Source organism: Hippoglossus hippoglossus, chromosome 15 (assembly GCF_009819705.1).
Source record: "Hippoglossus hippoglossus isolate fHipHip1 chromosome 15, fHipHip1.pri, whole genome shotgun sequence".
NCBI classification, from domain to species: Eukaryota; Metazoa; Chordata; class Actinopteri; order Pleuronectiformes; family Pleuronectidae; genus Hippoglossus; species Hippoglossus hippoglossus.
The window spans coordinates 6,728,941-6,745,678 of NC_047165.1; the positions used below are offsets into that span (position 1 = coordinate 6,728,941).

The following is a 16,738-nucleotide window of genomic DNA, read 5'->3' on the forward strand; positions in this document are numbered from 1 at the left end:
GGCAACTTTATGCTCCTTTTACATATGAACATAGATTTGTCCATTTTAAAAGAAGCTGTGAGGTTTGTACTAAATAGTTCACCAATCAATCAAGTAAATATCTCAATATTTACTTGATATAAAGAAAAGTAAGGTGATCATCAAAATAATAATCTGGGAATCATGAATGTCTATGAATTACCTGGTAAACAAGGTCATTAGTAAATTAGTTAGTTGATAAAAATACTGAGGAAACATGGAAAACCTTCACTTATCTCCCAAACCTCCAGTCAAAGAAAGACACAATCAACATTTGGCAAAAATCTATTAATTATTTATTGTAAGTTGTTACATTTAGATTTCTTTCTCTAGCAGCACTATTTAAATTACAGATATTCAAGGGCAGTCACCGTAGTTTGGAGTTTTCTCGTAATGCAGGATGTCATCGTGTAAACAAAGACAGAGACTGAGCCGTAGAACAAGATGTAGAACAATTGAACTCGCTGTTAACGTGAAATTAAAACATATTTGTGTCTTTTGAGATCAAATCGAAGTAAAAAAAGAAATGAAACCTTTTGTTGATATAAATTAAAACAGTATAAAAAAACAGTGAACAGCTTCTTTTCTTACACAGTTGGATCTGACACGGTTTGCGAGTCCACGTCAGTGACAATGCAAAATGTTTACAAAGGTCTGTGAAGTCGATTATTTTGAACGTGGTGGATTCAGAGAAATCACATAAACGTGTGGCAGCGACAACGTGACATGACAAATAACAAAATGTGTTTCATGAGGAACATTTTCAGAACATGTGATCTTATATTCCAACAATTCCTCTGACCCCTTTCACATTGATTATAATTTTTGGCACATTACATCCACCGACAGTTGCATTGATCACTGTGTCAGGTAAACACAACCCTCTTTCCCTGTGTTGTTAAAATTGTATTCAGCTCAATTATTATTTTTAAATGTTTTTTGAAGGAATAGACATTTGGCAAATACGTTCATTCACTTAAAATCGACACCACCTCTGTGATTCATGAAGCTGGAGCCAGCAGACGGTTAGAAAGTCTGATCCCACAACAAAAACACCAATTTGTTGCTTTTACATTGTTTTTGAACACGTTTTTTTTTTTTTAATGCATTTAACAGGATTAAATAAGTGGTCTTTAAAGGTGGACTATGCCAGGATAGCTAGCTGGAGCTCGCTGGTCCTAGCTTCATAGAGTACAGATATGAGAGCGGCATCGAACAAAAGTGAATGTACGTGTTTTCCAAAACGTCAAACTCTTCTCCTCCTCATCTAAACCACAGTATCACACAGCTTGTGTAACTTTACCCACCAAAACGAGTTCACATTTTCTAAAACTAGACAATCATCTTTATAATCTTGAATTCTACTGTCCTCAGGGAAAACGATAAGTCACATCTGTTTCGTGCTCTCATGCAGAGAATTGCCAATACAACTAAATGTTTCTCACAAAATGCACAAATTCCCATTGGCTCAGTGGTGTTAACTTTGTATCGGCTCTGTCTTGAAGTACAGATTCTCAGCCCTGTAAGACGAGGCCAGATGAGACGAGCCCCCCCCCCCCCCCCCCCCCCTGTGCTACGCTACAACACGGGATGGCGTTTCATCAAGGTTGGACTGATGAGATAATAAAAAGTCCTTTCAATGCTACAATTAAGAGAATTCCTGCATCCTCTGGAGATTTGGACACAAGGACCGACGATCCGTTTTCTTTGATAAAATTCAAAGTCACGATAAAGGGCACTGGCTCGGCCCCTGCAGGTCTCGGGACACAGCGCTCTGAGATGTTGGAGGAAGTCGCACAGGAGTTTCACTCTTCCTGGCTCAGCTGATGTTTTTTCATCTCAGCGTCTTAAACCTGAACACTTAGAAGTCACATCTGCCATATGTTTCAACATAAGGTTCTGCGAGAGGAGTCAATGTCCCCCAACGATGCCTTTGGACGATTAGTGGCCACTAGGGGGAAATTAAACCTGCCTTGATGGAAATAAAAGTCGGTTTCTCAGCCTTCGTCCAAAGTTTGTTTAGCAGCTAGTGAAAAATAGTGAAAAGCTGAGCTTGACAAAATCCTTGAAGAAAAAGCCCACCGCACTAGAACTGTCCTGATAAAAGTTGCTCTGCAATTCATGCATGTGGAAATAACCAACCATCTACATTTGTAAATACAAAGAGGGTCCTTCAGTCCTTCTGATAAAACATGAGACACTCAAAACAAGAAGTACCCATAACCTTCAATATTAGTGAAACGTACTAGAAGAAAAATATGAACCTCTCAAAAGAGTTTGATATTTTTAATAGTCTGCATACTGCAGTACTTGAATACATACTCATACAGTATCGTTTATAGCAAATAACTGAATTATTTCATTTATTTAGCAAAAAGCATGCTGAATAGAAAAAAATTTCACTTTTTTTGTTGTTGCCTAAAGTGACAGTAAAATTTCTTTTTATTTTCACCTGCGGTTCATCGCTCAATGACTTGTGATCTATCTACAAAGGCGTGACACAACCAAAGAGGCTTAGGCATCGAAATCAATAAAGAGAAAGGTGATTGCCTAAAAAACTGTTGAAAGCCAACTTCAACCAGTACCTGCACAAACATGATCTCTTTCCCAAAGTAGCACAAACACCTCCAGGAAGAGGTACGAAAGAGAGACGGTATGAGGGCGTCAGTTTCCACGTAGGAGGATCGAACATCAGTGCGATTTTTGCTGTAAAGTGGGGGCGTCTCTGCTCCGACTTAAATTAACAGTGTCGTAGAGTGTGATGTTCCAGACGGAGGAAGTGAGAGCCCCAGAGAGACAGAAAGTGAGACACACAGCGAGACGGAAAGAGAAATTGAGGTCTGATGTGAAGCTTAAAGAGGCACCGATCCAACACACAAACTCGAGCTTCAAACCAACGTCAGTGGATAAACCTGTCTGCCCTTGTCCACGATATATACGCTGTGAGGGATTGTGTGGGGAAAAATATGTACAACGCCAACTCTCGTGTTCTTGCTTCTATTTCAGTTCAGGAGCTAAGTTTTCTGTAAAAATAATGAATAAAAAAATAGCTGAATGAACGGTCCTGTAGCAACTTTTTGACTCTCCTTACATTTGGCATTTATGGAATATTTAATACAAAAAAAACATGAAAACCCCCACTTCTGCTGACGTGTTGGGCATCAACGCTACTGTATTCACACAGTGATAGTCTGGACGTGGCTACAAACACAAGAAGAAGAACAGGGAACAAAGCTGCTGCTGTTTGCTGATGACATGTTTCCGTTCGTTTCTTATTTAAAAGTTCACAACAGCTGTGCAGTGTCCAGTGACAAAAAGATAACCATCGAAAAATAAACAAAAAAAGTTAAATATTTCATGGTAAGTGGTATTTCTTTTTAAATTTTATTAATGAATTACTGGTTATAAAACGTAACTATGGACAGTGCACATCTCAAAAGGCAGATACCAATAATATCTCTGCTTGTTTCCAGGTTTGCTCGACTCAGCCCTTCAAAGTGAGACCATGTAACTTTTGCATGAAGAAACAACAGAGTCCATAACTCTTACAGAAGAGAATCACGAGCAGTCAAATAGTCAAACGCCGCCTTTGTCGATACACTCGGTGGTTTCGGCGTTGCAGCCGGTCTGGTCTGGTCTTGGTCACCAGCTTCCTTTAGCAGAGGTTACATAGTCTTGCTTTTTAAATGACCAAAATGTTACAGTGAGAAATGACATGGACAAGTACTGGGTGACCCCGGATACCTTATTGAGACCACAGGCCGGGGCTGGAGAACAACGTTTGTCACAGACACAGTCATGAAGTGTTTGCTCCTTGAATAAATAAAGTCTTTCACCGCCTCAGTGAGGAGACACTGCACAGGATCAGCTACTCGTGTTGTAGACGGTCGGCTCGTCGACTGTTCACTCATCTACATCATCTTACCAAGACTCCAGCACACAGCCACATAATGTCAGACAACAACACATTTATTTGTATTCAGCAAGGTTTCTTTTTTTTTATCATCACGAAGGCATATACTATTTTCTCTGTATATTACTTGTTTTATATATATTTATATAATATTTATATAGAAACAAAAATAAGCGTACATTTTTGCTGAGTAAGATTGAAGAATATCAGCAAAGGGCAATGTAAACCATGGTCCATCTAAAACAGGTGAAAGGTGCGGTAGCTCGCCCTTTCCCAACCCACCCACAGTAACAGATTTGCATAGGCAAAAATGGGATTAGCCCTTAGACAGTGGATTCCTGAATACTTTATAGAGATGCAAAATCTATTTCAGCTCAACACAATTAAAAACAAACATACATACAAACAAAAAGAAATAACGTTGACTAGGCCACGCTCTCTTGAACCCCTCTGGTCATATACATAGTCATTTTTCTGTGCACATTTTTGTTTACAGTGTTAGGCTTCAAGTAGATGTAAAAACAACTTGTACATTGACAACTAGATGTGAAATAAATTAACCAACATGAGAGGTAGTGAAAAGCCTACAGAGACGTTTGTTGTTTTTTTTGTTTTTTTATACAAAGGAAAAAAATAAAAACGTGTCAGTAAGGCCAAAGCTTCGCAAACCTCTTCCATCCCATCAGGACACTTCAGCTCTCAATCGTATTATTTCTGTTTTTTTTTTTTTTTTAAGTCAACAAAACCACGTTTCCAAAAAAACCACTCGATTGGAACCCGTGGAAATTTAAAGACAAAACTCTAAAACCCAGCGATGACACATCACTTCACATCATCATCATTGCTTGTAAAATCCACATTTGAAATTCAGTTATTAAAAATAAACAACCGTGGACTTCTCCCCCCCCCCCCCCCCGACCGTGTAAAAGTCACAATAAATTAAGAGGGACGGATGTGAGCAGGGAAGCTGGGTTTCCTGCTGCGTCCGTCCTCCCTCTAAAACTCTCCCGGTTCTCGTGAACGTGTCCGTTCGCACTGGGCAGGGACGGTGTCCGTCTTAAACCTGCTGACCTCTCTGCTGTTATGAGTATTTTATTAAGGTACACACATCTCACAATTTATAAATGTAAACTTGGTTTAATTGCACCATGAGTTCATTATCTGGTTCTTGGTGGAACATTCTCATGTTAATCACTGTATAGACTCAGCGACAAGAAAACATAGCTGAACTGTGCAGAAGAGAAATCTGCCTGCGAGAGCGCTTTCTGCTGACTCGGAAATCCAAATTACAAACCTCGAAAATGTTCATGTTTCCAGGGACTAAATGTAGAATTTGATCCTTTTCGATTCAGAATTGGTTATCGAGTCTGTCTTCCTCTGCTTCCGATCAACTGGGCGCATGCATGCACGGCTCCTCAGTAAAGCAGCTAAGCAGTTTCAATCGAGCCCTTATGGATATTAATGTAGAGTGAAATGTGAGTATTGCCAAAGATTAAATATTTTATATTTTCAATAAAGAACATCGCAAAAAACTGTTAAGTGATTATTGGTTTAGACTTCTTGACTTTACAGTGTCAATTTGGCTGATTTATAACTAAAAATATCTGAAATATCTGTTTATGCTAACTAAAGGCAGAAACATTTTTGAATTCTCCATCTGTGGAATTAAAGCTGTCCCAGTATCAGGATACAGAAAGGTGTTAACGATAGAAATTTATTAGATGATTCAAAACCAGTCTAACATAGTAGGACACAGCTTCAAATAGACAGTGATCTATTATCGTTAAACTACTAAACATCCAATTGCACTTCAACCGTCTTCAATCGACATCCTGTTGTCTACGGTTGAATTGAATTTAGATCAAACTTGGCACGTGAACTTCAGGTAGTTACAGGTGGTGGCAACATGGATGCCTACATTTATCAGTGAGGAGTGGCACTGTTCAATTGACACTTTATTAAGACTGCACTAACCACTGAACCGAGACGGTTATCCATCGCGTGGCGTGAGGAAAACACTTGGAGGCCCCAGTTAATTTAAAAAAATAGCATATACTGCACTCATGCACTTTCTACTGCACGTCCACAGGCCAGAAACAAAGTTCATGTTCAAATGTTCACGTCGTCAAAAAACTAAATGTCCTTTTATAGAATAAAAATGTTAATGGGACATTTGGCAAGACCCCCTTAAAGTTGTTTTTTCTATTTTTTTTCCCCTGTTAAGTGTGTAACTTTTCCATACACACACACGCACACACTTTAGCCGTTATCATCGCATGCTGTCAAAGTCGGATTAGAAATGACAAACCGGAGTGTGTGTGTGAGGGCTGGCAGTGAGATGGACGATTAGCATGGCTAGCACAAGCATGCTAACTGCTTGCCTACAGCATGCTGACATCTAGTTAGCCTTCTGAAGAAAAAGAAAAAGGCTAGCATGTTAGCATTGTTACGCCAACCTTTTTCATTAGCTCTGGTTAAAAAAGACAAATCAGAAGTGTCTTACATGGGCAGCAGCTAACTGAAGGAGAACCATTCACTTCATGTGCTGGACAATCAGACGCGCACTGCAAAGAGCGAGACCCTAACAGCCTGTCACACCTGATATCCCCTCACAGCATCTTTGACATCATGTTTGGCACCTGGTTCTCGTATCTGCACTGAGATATTGGACGTTCAACTTCGACGACTGTCATATTACCGAAAGCTTCTAAAGATAGAGCCTTACAGACAAAGGTCGGGGCTCGAGGACCCTTTTTTAAAATCACATGGGTGCCTGCTGCGTCTGCTCGTTTTCCAAACTACTCAATTCCAGGTGAAACACTAGAGAGTAAAACCCTTCTCTTCTGCTCGTGAATTTCAAAATGCAAATGACCTTTTGGAGTCAATGTGGGGGTCTTTTTATGTTATCCAGTGGTGGGGGGGTTTCCCACCCCTACATTGGGCACCTGTGCTTGTCAGGCTGTGATGGTCTGAGTTGGAGGGAGGAAGGGGGGAGGGGGAAACAGGATGGGAGGTAGGGATCGTTGGACAAACTGTGGTTGCTTTCCAGCAAAACTCCAGCAGCGCTTGTGCTGCCTTTTTCCTCACATGTAAAAGGCATTGTGATTTTCTCAGTGAAGAGATTTTTTTTTGTCTAAAGTTCATGAGTAGTAATAACACATGTAGCTGCCCAACCACAATTCTAGCCCTTACTTCTCCCAGTTAAAGAATCCTAAAGAAGGAAAGTGCCTGGATGGACGGATAAATGGATGGATGGACAGATGGATGGATGGATGGATGGATGGATGGATGGACAGATGGATGGATGGATGGATGGGTGGGTGGGTGGGTGGGTAGGTGCTTTTGCGGCTGCCTCTGCTGCAGAAGCCATTAAATCTCCTCATCAACGAAACGGCAGTAAGCTTAAAATGGGCAGAAGTGTACTTCCCTTCACTGAACAAAAACAACCAGACAGAGACAGGTCCCCGTCTTAATACATCTCAATATTCAAAAACAGTTGCAGTCCGCGGCTTACATCGTCAAGCTACTGTCGAGAGAGAGAGTCACATGCAGAGCCAGTGCTTCTACTGGTTAAATGGGCAGAAAACTCCGACTCTCCAGCTCCCACCAACAACTAGGTGTCATGTTTGGATAGTACAGAAAAATTAAAAACAAGACAAAAATCAAAACATGTCTGAGGAATGGGACAGAGTTAGAAAAAACACAATAAAAACATGAAAGAGAATGAGTAAAGAGAGAGAACTTTAGAAGTGAGGGTAGAAAGCATGAGGTCTAAATATTACAGTACAGGAACAGTTGGCTTGTCCTTTTTCATCTCTCTCCCTCTCTTTTTCTGTCCCCGCCGCCTGAGGAGTCCTCGTCCACAGGTGAGCGACGGCTGGCCAACGGGTCGGCCGTTTCAACCCACGTGGGTTGGCCACCGTCAACCGAAACAAACAGCACAAACTGCGAGCGAAACAATCACTGGCCAGCATTAAAGGTCTTGAATTGACCAATAACCAACCAGCAAAGGCCGACCTGGCTCCAGTGAGGAACTGGATATAAATTGCTTAAAAAATATAAATAAAAAAAAAAACACAACCAGCTATCTTGGATGTCATTCAGTCTTTTCAATCAAAAAAGGGAGAGATTTTTTTCCAAACCCGACTTCTGGCACCATAGTAGTATTTGAAGTTTAAGTAGTAGTCTCGTTGGTGTACGATGGCAATGAGGGAGGAGTGGAAGGGGTCTAGGGGTCGAGGCAGGTGCGCCTCCTGTTGGCCAGGAGGTCTCTGTAAACGGAGGAGTTGAGGAAACGGGGAAAGGAGTCGCGGTGCATCAGGGTGTAGATCTGGAGCTGGGCCTCCTCGTAGATCAGGTTGCTGGGCTCAGCCAGACTCTGGTTTATTCCTTCTCTGACCCGTGAGTCCAGACTCACCTGAGAGAAGAAAAACAAATTCAGTTCATCAATAATTTATCAATATAATGTCACTAACTTCACATAACACGCTTCACTTCTGAAGAATTAACACAAATTCAGTCGCTACCTCTTTGGGCGATAATATGGACACGTAGTCTTCATATATAATCCTGGCCTTCTCATCCACCACGGTGGGATTGGTCTCCTTCTTCAGCTCCTCACAGGCCAACCAGAAGAGCAGGTTGTCCTCGCTATACTCCGAGCGCAGGAACTCCCGGAAGATCTCCCGGCCCTCCAACGAGCGCAGCATCATCTCGAAGCTCCGGGCCCACGACAGCAGCTCCTCTAGACTGGGGCATCTAAAGATGAAGACAGGCATGAGTGTGAGACTGACAAGAGGAACACAAACACAATAATACTCACAAAACACACAAGACTGGACTTACTGTTCATCTTCAGCTTCAATACTGTCCATCTTAGTGCAGGTCTGTCGCTCACTCCTCTCAATCCTGTCCTCATTCCTGGATTAAAGACAAGACACGAGTTCAATTAAATAAAAGACTGGATAGTTGTTCATTGTCTGCATGCACATAACTGTCATCTTCATCCTTTGTTACCATTTAAGTTAATATATAACAGCCACATTAATCAACGATGAAAGCCTCTGTAAAGTTCCAGCTCTCTGTTAACTGCACTCGGAAGCTCCAGTGTGATCTTTGAACCGACAAAAATAATTTACAGTAAACGTTGCTACATATTCAAAGTCAGCGAAACAATAAGGCTTCAGTGAAGGTCTTTATGTAAACTCTGGAAACACACACGGTAGCCTCTCTGTCTATCGCAGCTCAGTCACACTCGCTGAGTCCACAATGCAACACACACTGAGCTGTCTATTTTGGTCCCACCGTGGAGGATCTTTCCTTCCTCTTGCTGTCTCTTGTCAAAGTCCCCATTGTGCAGCAGTAATGGGCTAAGCTAGCCACAGCCCCCCGGCGCCCTCACAATACAGCTAAATATACAGGCTGTTCTTCACAGCTGTTTTGCATGTGATCGGTGGATGGAAATAGAAGGCACCCCATCCACCAGATAAGGGCCTTGTGTGAGGGTGGCTGAGGAGGAGCTGGAGTGTGTAACACTCTCATACACACTCACCCTCAGTCTCTACAACTCCACCACAGCAGCAGACGAGATCTCCTGCGATTCACACACTCTCACAGATCTCTACCACTGCACTGGGCATGATGGTTACAAAAAAAGAAAGTGACACAGAGCGCATGTTGTGATTTACCTTTATGTAACTCACACAAAGGTTCCAGCTGTGCAACTTGTCCCCCCCCCCCAGCCGTCACTCTAAAATAAATAAACATACAGGGGACCGAAGACGATTTTCCAGGCGATTTTCGGAGGCGCCGACACCAGCAATTGATTGAAAAACACACAGCGGAGTCACAGAGCACTCACCACGGGCCCCGGTCCGCAAGCTGCCACCACTTCAGATGAAGTGGTGTGAAAGAAGCAGCACATTCACCATTCACTGCCTGAACACAATGTTTCATTCACTCCTCTCTCCAGGCGAGGTTGCGGCCACAGTGAGGCAGCTGTAGCAGCCGTTGCTGGTTTTGGTGCCTTGCTCAGGGACAACATGGCGCAGCGGGTCTTTGTGCGAGTCTCTGACCTACTGTGCCATCTGCAAGTATTCAACCACTGACACAATTTGTTAGTGTGCTGGTTGAGCACTCGAGTTGGAGATTGTAGTGAAAGGTCAGAATTAAAGCTGGAACTAATGAGATTTACCTTCATCAAGGAGGTTATGTTTTCATCTGAATTAACTTGCTAGTGGGATTACTCATTACACTGGTTGGATTTCCACCAAACTTAGTGGAAGAGTGCAGTATGGGTCAGATCGGAATCGAGGAGTTGTTTTAACTTTCTCTAACAATGTGAGATCTTGTAAATTTCCCAAATAATACAGACATCTTGATGAATAAAGCAACTCAGCAATGCATGACGTCACCCCATTCAAAGTGAATGAGCAGTGCATGGATTGAAGCCACCAATGCTTACGTGTGAGTCCATCGTAATTGAACTAAAGACACTGAGTTGAGTCCTGTGCGCCTTCCACACAGAAATACCTTAGAGTTGTTGACGTACAGTAAAGGAGGACCCTTACACTGCAGAACGTGGGTTCCACATTACAGTGGAGACCGGATATAGTGATCAATCGTTGTTATGGATAAAAGCTTGGGACAGAATTGTATTTGGGTCGCAAATGGGCCTTTTCATACATGTTTGTCAACTTTGAAAACTGTAAATATGTGGGTTGGGTTGGTTTGTCGAAATGTTGTATGAGGCCCCGGCTCTGTGTCACTTTAAAGCCTGAGTTGATTTTCTAAGCTCGACATCAGTGTAATATCACAGGATTAAAGACAGGAGCAACTGTTTGTTGTTTGGTGATAAAACTAACGCTGCTTTCAGTTTCCAGTGGGTTTTTCTCGTTTTAGCACAATAACTGTACAGAAAAAGTATAAAAGAATCAAAAATGAAAAAAACAAAAACAAGTAACCCATAAAGTCAACTGACTTTCTAATAACATAACATAATAATATAATACTTGAGGAATGTCTCTTTAATTCAGACATTGCTTTCGAACTAAAGTCACTGTCTCTTAAAAAAAAAAACACCACACATTTGGCTCTTGGTTTTGTCGAGCTTCTCATTGAGTGGTTATACAGTTATAATACAGTTATTAACAATTACCACTTGAACTAAATGTGATATTTCATCAAGTTTTGACAGGCAACAAAATATCCCAAAATTAACAACAGACCGCAGATACAAACTCTGACCGGGGGCCAAATAATATGATACGATTTTTCTTTAAAAAAATATTAGTTTTAGCTATTTTAAGTAGATTACTCTAATTCTCCAAAGTGGTTTACCTGAAAACTAAATTTAAAAAAAAATGATATCTGACTGCAGACCAAGAGCTGATCTTATACCAGCCACAAAGCGCCCAAGTGTAACCCAACAAAAACCTGATCTGTGGTCAGTCGTTTAGATTTTCACTGTTATATTTAAGATGCATTAACAACACGCATGCACGCACGCACGCACACGCACACACACACACCCCTCACTACCTGGCAAATCTACCCTTAAGGCAACAGCAACACACAAAGCTGCAATGGATCTGGATACAGCCTGAAACGCACTTGCACCGTACGGTTACACTGTATAGATAGAGCCCATGGAGTGTATAGGATAGCATAGCATGGGATGTGCAGTATAGTATTGCTGAGTAATATAGTATAGTCTCCTGAATTATAGTATATCATATATTTAGTCTGGTATATTTAGTAAGTATAGCGCAGCATCGTATATAGTATAGCATGGTAAAGTATAGCGTAGTATAGGAGAGTACAGTACATTGTAGAATAGTGTGGTATCTTATATGATATAGTATAACACAGTATAGAGTTGTATAGCAAAGTGTAGTACATTATGTCGTACAGTACGGTGTAGTATTGTATGGAGTAGTTCAGTATAGTATGCTATAGTCTGGTATAGTACAGTACATTATAGTACATAATAGTATAATACAGTATATTTTGGCATAGTATTGTGCACTATAGTATGACATATATTAGTACGGTATAGTATAGTATGGCATAGTTTGGCACATATTAGTATGGTATAGCATAGTATGATATAGTACTGTATAGTATAGAACAGTATGATATTTTCTCACCAGAGACACTTGCAGCAGCCGCACCAGCAGAGGCAGCAGGTGTTGGGTCGGGGCTGTCCAGGGGCCTGTGGGGGGGGCCTCGATGTGAGCCGCCTGCCTTTTTCTCATCTCCACTCCGCTCACACTTCGGGGCTTCACAACAGATACAGGTGGAGAATAAACACAGTTAAATACACTCCACATTAACAATAATACAACAGAGAGCGTAGCTGCAAATGTAGTTCCCAGTTTAACAGCCTATATATCTTACAAGAGAGTGAAAATACAAGAAACTGTGTGTGTGTGTGTGAGAGAGAGAGAGAGAGAGAGAGAGAGAGAGAGAGAGAGAGAGAGAGAGAGAGAGAGAGAGAGAGAGAGAGAGAGAGCACTCGAGCAGAAGAGAGGATTCCCTCCCTCGTACGCTTGCTGGCATTGAGCCAAGTGTTTCACTGACTGACACTACACGTACATGTCAGTGGGCACAGAGCAACGGAGTTTTACCAGGTTTACCCACGTTTTAAAAATAATGCATTGACCTTCTTTTTTTGGTGTTAAAGAGAACTGTATGAATACAAATAAAATAAAAATAGGCTAGGTCAAATTATTCCAAGGAATATACATGAGGGAGTCCCTGTAACATTTTGTAGCAGACAAAAATTGACCCCTGAGAACTAGACTAGCAGCTTTCTCCCACTGAGTCCAAAAGCCAACAGTTACATTCTGAAACACGACAAAGATTGGCTGAGAAGAGGATGTCATGTCACAACTAGTTTGTCTGCTCAATGAGCACCTCCAATTAACACTTGGCAGATAATCTCAATTTCGCTGAGGGATTCTCTGGGAAAAAAGGAACTAATTAACTCCAGTCTTGTAGTCGAGGAATCAAAAGGTACAGTTAATGAAACACTTTACTTACCTGCAACATCATGGTTCAATTTAAACTCCTCATTAAACACAAAAAAAAATCCGAACGACTGCGCTTCACAGCCAACAGATGAGCCTGCTCTCGTCTTTCTGGCTGCCTCTGCTCTGCATACAGACAATTTTACTGCTACGATGATACATTGCAGGTGAGGCTGAAAGACGACCTTCGTGATATGCAAATGTTTTTGCCTGACCGGTGGAGTGGCCATCAGTTATTCAGCGACCGGGCGGCGTCCGTGGAAAAAACAGGCAGCCAGATGCAAACGACAGCGAGGGTTCGGCTTTGTTCTAAACGCAGAGAGGGACGCCGCATTGACCACATCATGCAAATACGGAGTGGAAATACAAATGCAATGAGATGAGTGGAAAGAAGTAATAAAGAGAGATAGGATCTGTAATACGAGCAGCGAGTTTTCCAATAACCATTTTTATTAATTTAGATATAATGTAAATTTCTTCAGGAGGCAAACATTTGAACTACCAAAAAGCAGCACACCGTATCATTCAGTCAGCCAGTTCCTTGAGGCCTGCGGCTTGCTTCAGCAACAGGTTATTCCGCAAGCGATGGGCCGTAAGAGTCTGTTAAAGTAAATGTCCATTCCACAAAGTAATCCCCGAGGAATGATGACACCATCTGCATTTAGATTGGTTCCCTATAAACTCACTTTAGCTGATTTCAGACACGCACTGAACTCCGCATAATCTCCCGACATTCTGCGGAGGGGCTGTATGAGGGAACGCAAATGGCCGAATACATACATCCATACAGAGTTTCTCCTGCTAGCCTCCTAGTACAAACTCCGGACAATGTGCGAATGAGCCCATGTGAGAATACAGCAGGGGCTTCTCCGGAGGATTCACCAAAAGAGATATGGCGTGTTTCTAAGATGCAGATGAAGATGTAAACGTGGAAAGACGAGAATCGAGAGCTTTTGGCGATAAGGGCCGACGTCTATGTGAAGTAAACAAGAACACATGATCTCTCCGCAATGGAAATATATACGTCACATCCTGCCGCTTCATGGTGTGCCACCCCGCTTTTAAATACTCTGGAGAATTTGCATTGCTGTCAATGCGTGTCACGGTAGAATCTCCTGCTGAATTATACAGAAGTGAAAGGCAAACTCTAAATCTGGAGCCCAGTGTGCCGGCATTCTCCGGAGTTCATGTCTGAAAACAGCCTTTCAAATATGCAACTTTTACAGCACAAAGGAAACGTGTGTCTGCTACTGCACAACTAAAATCAGAGAGAGGACAGTGCTTCTGGCATTCTGTAATTTTCCCAAGGTAGTGAAACACGGTGGAAGAACTGGAGTAACTTGAGCGAATATACTCCTTAAAGTGTCCTAAATATGTTATATAAATATTACAGAGTCATAATGTATAATTTCTGTTTATTGTGGACGGAGTATGAATAATTCACAAGATGTCCACTGTGAGAACACACTGTGGTGCTCTTGTGTTAAACCCTTCAACACATAAAGCTCTGATGTCTTTACTGTGAGGCTTCACATACTGCGGGTTTGCAGCTGTGAGCCTGACTTATCACTTCTGATCAACGGAATTCGATGAAAGATCAACCGAGCGCCGGGATGATCCCAGCAAATAGGATGCACCTAAATAGAAAGATGCACCGACTGTGGTACAAATATCCTCCGCTCGGGTGTGATTCTATTTTTTCAACTTAGAAAGTCAATAAAGTGGAGTAGAAACAAAACATAATGTAATCCCTTCTCCAGCAGCTTTTCCTGGAATTACCACTGTAAGTTTGTTACTCATTCATACTTTTTAACAGTTTTTTTTATTTTTAACGAGAAAAACAATCTTTTCAAAAGTTTTTGGAACTTTAGATGTTACAATACTAAAGAATAAATTAATGAGATTCTCCGCAGACGACAGGCTTATCTTCTGATATTCCACCTTTAAAATGACACTTAGCCTAAAATGACGACTTTATTCTCGTTATATTACGACTTTGTTCTTTAATACTTAAACCTTATTTTTATAATATTACGAGTTGGTTCTCCAAATCGCTGACTTCTTTTCACTTTTATAAAATGTGACAACAATCGGCAGAGTGCAATTTAGCAGTTATACAATTATACAGGAACTGATAAATTAGGCTTAAGACAGAAGTTAATGTTTTTACTGAGATGGTTTTGCTGTGCGGTGTTTTATAATATGAAATTATTTTTGTAATTATATTTACACATATTTACACCTCATTGAGGAAAACATATACCAGCTCTTTATAAAACTTTCTTTTACTTCTACGTGGGTCGGTTACTTTAACGACAAACTTGGAGATAATATGTCTCCTTCCCTTCAGACACTATTATCAGTTAGAATTATACCAGACAGAGGTCAAACTTACCATGAATTACTGAGTTTGTAAAAACAGGTCAGACAGAGCAATCATGGCGTGAGGTAATAGGTTGCTGGACGATAGCAGGCTGGTTGACGGAGACACTGGGCGCTGGACTGTCTGGGCGTCGGTTCGGCGGAAACACTGGCTGTTTGGCTCGCTGCAGGTTCGGGGCAAAGCAGGGAGGGTCTTTTCACCACAGAGAAGAGAAGTTAGTGGTCTCACCATCCCTGACCGACGGGCACGGACACGCAAGCTGAGGCGAAGCGTGATAACTTCCTCTCCTTGTTTCCTTATTTCACCCGCTCCGTTTGTTTTTTCGCTCGACGTCGCCTCCTAGGCTTCCTCGGATGTCGGTGAAAGGGTCATTTATGGACTTGGGAGTAGAGGGAGCAATTAAAGTACAGCATCTGAAAAAGACACAAAGCAAAAAAACACAGGTTTTACAGTGAAAGTCGAAAAATTAAATAAAGTGCCATATATAGTCATAATAGAGTGGAAACATAGCCAATGCTTACATAATGCCAAACGTACACACACACACACACACACACACTGTGAGAGTAGAACCTGGTTTTCAATACACCACATACTCTGTCACATTATATATTACATATAATCCATAGTTTCCACATGTACGGTGTTTTTGGAGCTGATATCAGTTTTCAGATTTTATCTGCCGGCATTTGTTTTATGTTTATGTGTTGTACTGGGGAAATGTTCAGCTGCCTTCGCCCAGGAGGACGACAGCAGCACAGTAACTTTTGCAACAGGCCTCCAAAAAGGAGAAGTGAATTGTGAAAGTGTTTTGGGGGGGGGGGCAGCATCCTTACATTGCCTGCCTGAAGCTGAAATTAATACTTCACTTATCCATCTGTCAAATGACAAATCAATTAATCGTTCCCCCCCCCCCCCCCCCCCCCCAAACTATTCTGATTTATATCAGTCTAAACTGAACTGTTGGTCACTCATCAACAAATAAAGGCAACAATCAACTGATTTATCAACAATGAAAGCAAATCGTTATCTGTAGACTGAACCAGAAAAACACTTTGGACCGTTCTCCATCAACAGACAATGATATCATCATAATGATGCTACTGGTGATTATAATGGAGGATAATGCAGCTGAGTCGATGCTCTACCAAAGAAGCTCTTGCAGTTACAATCGGAACAAATGGGATATAGCTCTTTGTGTCTTTAGGGATCGTTTAAATGTTGAAGATGCTACAACTAGAGTTTCAACATTTTCAGAACAGTGATCGATTTATCTGTTGGCCGATAACAATCTGCTGATATGAGCCTTTCACAGACATATCGGTGTTAGTGTTTGTATTTGCTGGTACGAGAACTTTTATTTTACAGAATAAACAGGAAATATGTTTTTGTTAA

General features: G+C 41.4%; 1 protein-coding gene across 1 annotated transcript; it reads right to left on the reverse strand.

Annotated features, from left to right (window-relative positions):
- Positions 1-6,146: 6,146 nt before the first annotated feature.
- On the reverse strand, positions 6,147-12,198 carry rgs17 (regulator of G protein signaling 17). Its single transcript, XM_034608071.1, is given in 5 exon segments — positions 6,147-8,348; positions 8,458-8,689; positions 8,777-8,851; positions 12,079-12,152; positions 12,154-12,198. Coding segments are annotated over 5 exon segments (603 nt in total). The 5' UTR covers positions 12,187-12,198; the 3' UTR covers positions 6,147-8,159.
- Between the last annotated feature and the right edge of the window lie 4,540 nt (positions 12,199-16,738).